The sequence below is a fragment of the Nothoprocta perdicaria genome, unplaced genomic scaffold (assembly GCF_003342845.1).
Source record: "Nothoprocta perdicaria isolate Ctin4 unplaced genomic scaffold, notPer1 scaffold_24, whole genome shotgun sequence".
Lineage (NCBI taxonomy): Eukaryota > Metazoa > Chordata > Aves > Tinamiformes > Tinamidae > Nothoprocta > Nothoprocta perdicaria.
The window spans coordinates 315,299-321,527 of NW_020455466.1; the positions used below are offsets into that span (position 1 = coordinate 315,299).

The 6,229-nt window shown below is 49.9% G+C and overlaps 1 protein-coding gene across 1 annotated transcript in view; it reads left to right on the forward strand.

Moving 5' to 3' along the window:
* The window catches only part of NRN1 (neuritin 1), a 7,910-nt gene extending 2,610 nt beyond the window's left edge, over positions 1–5,300 (forward strand). Inside the window, exons 2-3 of the mRNA XM_026039769.1 lie at positions 1,572–1,716; positions 4,562–5,300. Coding sequence (XP_025895554.1) covers positions 1,572–1,716; positions 4,562–4,793 — 377 coding nt within the window. The 3' untranslated portion in view covers positions 4,794–5,300. The remainder of the gene's footprint in view (positions 1–1,571; positions 1,717–4,561) is intronic.
* The last annotated feature ends 929 nt before the right edge of the window (positions 5,301–6,229 follow it).

A 6,229-nucleotide genomic window follows, 5' to 3' on the forward strand; every position in this document is an offset into this window, starting at 1 on the left:
GGAGGGAAAAAACAGTGCAAAATCAAATTGTCTATTTTTTTTTTTGGTGGGGGTGTGCGTGTGTTTGGGAGTGCCCTGGCGCCCTTGGACAGGGTATCCTGCGGCGAGGGGTCGGGCGGGCACCGAAGGGCAGGCCACCCCGCAGGGAGGGGAGTTACCCCGGCCCCCACTGACCGCAAATTCATCGCTCTAGCCCCTCTCCAGGCAGAGCTCCACTTTGAACTGTGTATTTTAAGCGTAGTTTATAACAATTTGTGGAGGAATCCATAGAACTTCCCCTCCTGTTTTCCCTTCTTGCTCCCAGAATGGGATCGCGCTGAATTTATAGGACATTGCTTCACCCTCGCGATGGTCTTCAGTTCTCTGTTTGTTTGCCTGTTTTTTTTTTCTTTTTTATTTATTTTTTTTCCTACTGTAGCCAATGTCTGTAGCCTGCTGGGGTTTTAATGTGGTGGCTGGTGCTCGTGTGTGTGTGGAGGGGAGTGGCCAGCAAGTCATGTTTGCGATGAATTAAATGGCAAGAGGAGGATCTGGGCTGAAACGGCGTCTTTTGGAGCCAGCCCTTTCCCCGGGAAGCGGTGCCTCGTGCGCGGCCCCCGCCCCACAGCCCGCGGGGCGCTGCAGGCAGCCGGGGGAGGCCGGGAGCGAGGGCAGCCCCTCCTCGCCGGCCGCAGGGACCATCGGGGTCAAACCGGGGGGCATCGGGGACCCCCCTCAGTTCCCTCTTCCAGCAGGGCTGTTAGGGACGGGCAGCCCCGAGGCGGGAGGGTCGCAGACCCCCAGCCGGGGAGCTGCGGTACGCAAGGGTGCATTTCTGTGCGGGGGCACATGGGACGAGTTTAGGGGGCCCACGGCGCGGCCCACGCATCCTACAGCACCCGTGTCACGCAGGCTGTAATTCACCGCGTCCGGCCTCCGCAGAGTTTTGTTGCTGATTTTTGTCGTTATTGTCAGTCGAGTGCCCCCTCCACCCCCCCCAGCAGAGTCCCGGGGGGTATGAGGGCAGAGGGATACCCTCCTGTGCTCCACTGTACTCCTCCACACCGTGGCCGTGCGGTGCTGGTGCCCGCGTGGCGTTGGGTTTGTGGGATGATGCTTCGGGGGGACGCTGCTGTGCCTTCCGTGCCTTTCTGTATTGCAAATATTTTTACTTTTTATTTTCCCCTCATTTTGCACGGTATTTACCAAGTGATCTCTAGAAAAAGATATTCAAAAATATTAATAAAATAAAATATAAAGGAAGCGCGTGTGAGAACTGCAACGTGCCTGCCGCTTCGAGGTGGAATTCTCTAACAAAGGACAGAAGCAAGCGCTGCATTTTGAAACACCCTTCCCTCCTCCTCCTCCTCTTCCTCCCCCCCTCCCCCAAAAAAAAGCACAAAAATAAGAATCCAAAACGCCCTTAATGCAGGGGCACAGAAAAAAAAATGCATTATTAAAAAAAGAAATAGCACGGGTCGGGCCAGAGCCACGTGCATGCTGCTGCCCCGGGGCTGCCCCGGCGCCCCCCACGCCGCGGCCGGGGGGCGCGGGGCGGCGGCGCTGACCTGTGCCCTGTGCCTGCCCCGCAGCGCACCTGGTGCAGGCGGTGAGAGCGGCGGGGCGGTGCGATGCGGTCTTTAGGGGCTTCTCGGACTGTTTGCTGCGGCTGGGCGATAACATGGCCAACTACCCGCAGGACCTGGACGACAAGAGAAACCTCCAAACGATCTGCGCGTAGGTCTCGCCTTTTTCCTTCTCTGGGGGCGAGGGTCGCGCGAGGCGGGGAGTCGCCACCGCGGTCGGGAGGGGTAAAGTGCATGGTGCCGTGGGCAGGGAAGGGACAGAAATAACGCAGGGTTTGATGCTGAGAAGTTGGCTTCTCTGCTTCGGCCTCCCTCCAAAGGCACTGCCATGCGTAAGGGCCAAGCTCGGGCAGTAGTGAAGTCTAGCGGGATTGTTTTTTTCTTTTCTTTTTTTTTTTTTTTTTCTTAGTAAAGTGATTTTTATTCCTCCTTTTTTTAAACTCCTCATTTTTATTTCTCCCCCTCTCCCTGTTTGCACCTGAGATCTTGGTAGCGGCTGCTGCGGGTGGGAGGCGGGGCTGTCGTTATTGCTCTTCCTGCGGCCTTTTGATCCCCCATTGCTGGGGATGCTCTGGGGGTGACTCCCGATGGTGACACTCGAGTCACCCCGCCCGAGGCCTCCCCGGGACTGGAGAGACTCTTCCCTCCAAAACAAACTTAAAACAAAAGGATCACGGCCGCTATAACCACCGCTCCGCGACATAGGGACACCCAGCTTATTTATCTGTATTTATGTTCAGTTCTAACTCTCCCCCATCCCCCATCTCCCCTAAATGCCCCTCGGGCCGGGGGAGTGGGGAGGGAGCACCCTTTCCACGCGGATCTCCCTTCCTCAGCGCCAGAAAAGCTCGTTTCGCCAGAGTTTCGCATAACAAATCTTGCGGAGAAGCCGCAGTTCTGCTCCTGGCAGAGACAGGAGGAATGGAAAAGAGGACGACAACAAACAACAACAACAAAAAAAAACCAAATGAAATAAAATAGCAAGTAGAAAGCAAATAAATGGCAAATAAATGGCAAATAAAGTGGCAAATAAAATAAAATAAGATAATCGCCTTAAAGAATCGCGTGTCCCCCTCTGCAATTCCTCTAAGAAGCTCGAGCACAGCGAGAGTGCTGGAAGAGCCCTAGTGCTGAGTGGTTTCCTTGCCCGCAGAGCTCAAGAATGGAGGGAAATTCGGGGCAGGTGTCGCCAGGGAGGGAGGGGGGCCCTAACTCCGGCCTCCGCTTACCCCGCACCGGGGTCTTGCTGCCAGCGCAAGGAGGCAGAAAAAGGCGTTTTCTTTACTTTTGGAAGAAATCTGGCTTAACAGGGTAATTACCCTCTTGCGCATTTGCTGTTTTCCCGGTACAAACTCACCTCGCCGAGGGAAAAGAAAAAAAAATACAGTCATATTTAGAAACGAGATAAGGTCATTCGGCACAAACCTGTTTAAAATAGTGTTTCTATTTTGACTCTGCCGAAGTCAGAGAACAAAGGCCGTGAAATAGAACTAGAATGAGAAGAGGAAAAGAAAGGAAAGGAAAGGAAAGGAAAGGAAAGGAAAGGAAAGGAAAGGAAAGGAAAGGAAAGGAAAGGAAAGGAAAGGAAAGGAAAGGAAAGGAAAGNAGGAAAGGAAAGGAAAGGAAAGGAAAGGAAAGGAAAGGAAAGGAAAGGAAAGGAAAGGAAAGGAAAGGAAAGGAAAGGAAAGGAAAGGAAAGGAAGAGAGGAGAAATAAAAGTCTAGAACTCTTCTCTCTTCCTACCCGCAGATTTCTGAGCCAAACTCATCTTTTTCAACTCCTACGAAGGCTAGCACCTCGCTTTAAATTCTGGGATGAGTTTTACTTCGTATCCTGCACAAGGAGCAAATATGGAATAAATGAACCTTCGGGGACTGCAAAGTCCCTGATGCCCTGGCGTTTTGGACCGCAGGTGGTACCGAGGTGCAGAAATTACCTTTCCCAAGCAAGACCACCTCCCACGGCCCCATTTGCCTTCGCCCACTGCCGGGATGTATACTGAAAGAAGATGGGGGAAGATTTAATTTTCCTTTGGGAGATGCAATTACAGCAGAAATACTGCAGGAGAGGCACGCACTCAGACTCCTGGCTTCTCTGTATCTCATTATTTATTACAAATGTAGCAAACATTGGAGTCTACCACCAGCTAAGAGTGCTCATAAATTAGAGGCTGTAGGAATGCTTAAAAAAATAGAAACAGCAAACGAATAGAAAAATAAATTCAAAATCTAAAATAGCAGGAGCCTGCCGGAGAACTAGGGAGGCTAGGATCCTTAGGATCCAGGATGATTTTAGATAACCCAAACTTGAAGAGGAAAGGTCTGTCTGTCCCATCCAGATGACACCTTTCAAAACCTTTCAAGTTCTTTTTTTTTTTTTTTTTTTTTTTTTTTTTTTGTCTTCAACCCCTTATCAGATCCACGTTAGAATGAGAATTTAAATAAATAAATAAGTAAGTAAATAAATAAATAAGTGGAGGAGATCATCCTGGGGAATGAGAAACCCTTCACTGCCCCAGACTCGTGGCAACGGACTGATGCATCAGGAGTCCCAGTGGGGAAGCTCTATCCTCCTCTTCCTCGCCCCTGCTCCTCTCCCCCTGCACCGGGAACTGCGCCGGGACTTTTGCTGGAGGCAGCGGCGGCCTGGGACTGTCACCTAGACGGGGAAAAGCAATTTTTGCGGCAGCCCAGTCCGGTCCCGGGGGCACAGAGGGTACCTAGGTAACCCCCACTTCATCCCCCCCCAGACCCCACATGCAGCGACTCCCTCCCGGAGAGGGGAGCAGGGCAGAGCTGCTGTGGGGCAGCCCGCAGAAGGCGGAGGATCGAGACTCTGGGTGAATCTCGGGGCGGGGGGGGCTATTTTTTAGGCCGAGGAGGCACTAGCTCCTCCCCGACGGGGTCTGCCCTGCGCGGGGGCCGCTCTGGACGGGGCGGCTCCGCAGGAGGCTGCGCGGGTGCCTCTTCTGACGCCGACTGCTCTCCCCTCTTGCAGGTACTGGGATGATTTCCACGCCTGCACCCTCACAGCTCTCACCGATTGCCAGGAAGGAGCGACAGACCTTTGGGAGAAATTGAGACGGGAGTCCAAAAACCTCGACTTCCAAGGCAGCTTATTTGAACTGTGCGGAGGCAGCCCCGGCTCGGCAGCGTCTCTCCTCCCGCCGGCTTTGCCCGTGTTCCTGGCGGCTCTGTGGGCCGCGCTAGTGACCTGGCTGCCTTTCTAGGGGGGCGACACTCTTACACTCACATCCTCTCCATGCGCCGGATCTATAGAGGAAATGTCCATCCGTTGCTTTGGGGACGTTGTGCTTATCTGTGGTTGATGATGATGGTGGTGGTGGCTGCTGATGGTGAAACACCCATGTAGGACTGTGGAAGCGTTTTTCTCTTTTTATTTATTGATTTATTTTTGTGTTTTATTTGCCAAATGTTACCAAACAGGCAGCGGCGCGCAGCCCAAATCGGACCTCAGCTTTACTATCGCTTCAAATCAAAAAATAGAAAAATAATGAAAATAACAGCTCGAGCCCTCGTTGTGCAAAAGAAATCTCAGGAACGGCTCTGGGCCACCTAGTGCTAACGTTGTAATCGGCCAGGGTAAAGCCTGGCAGGCCACGGGCTCCTCTAAAAATATGGCAGTGTGTGAGGTGAGAACAAAACAGCAGACAAAAAAAAAAAAAAAACGCACTGGCGATGAATCCAAGATAGATGTCCACGTGTGAAGCATATGGTGAATAATTCACAATCTCTCATCTTTCCTCCACAGTCGCTTGTTTTTGGTCATTCCACTGAAAAAAAATTAAAAAAATTATATTAAAAAAAAAAAAAGAATGTTTTGAGAGAAAGAAGTGGGAAACGAACAGTTAAAAAAAAAGAAAACAAGAAAAATAAAAAGAAAAATGAAAAATGAAGGAAGAGAAGAACGATGAAAAGACCTGTGTCTAAATGCCTGGAGGAGCGAAGGAATGCTGCTAACAGATCTGTGAGAGTTTACCTTTACATGCTTTTCGAAGGCATCTTTCCGAATTCACTGCCTTTATTTTTTCCCTCCTCTTTGTTTTACATGTTACACATAGCAGTAAAATACCTGAATATCCAACAGTAGAGATCACAAAAAGGGGGCTTAAATGTAAACCTAAAAATAATTAAAAAAGCAACAACAACAGCGTAATGATTTGGGGGGAAAAAAGAGCCTTGATTTTAAAAGAGAAAAAATAATTTAAAAATAAAAGTTTATTATAAAGGCAATTCAGCAAAAAAGAACAAAAAAAGATTTGCTACAAAGTATAGACAGAAGTATAAAATAAAAATTATTGTTTGAAATGAGGATGTCGTCATTTTTATGTAATACGCCTAGAGTATCTTGAAAAGGAGAGGGCTTTCGAGGCAAGGAGGGCTAAATCCAGAATTGATCCCTTGATGAATGTTGCTGTTTCAGTTCAAACAAGGACAGGGCTGCCGAGATGGTTAGTCTAAGCCTTCTTTTCTTTCTTTTTTTTTTTTTTTTTCCCTCCCTTTTTCTTTCTTAACAACATGCTATAAATTCACCCTCCTCGTCGTCTAAAAAATAAAAAATAAAAAAGGACAGAAAGAAATTGCAGAAATTGCCCCCGCCTCCCCGTCTCCGCGCGGACCCGCAGGAGGAGAGGCGGCCCCGTGC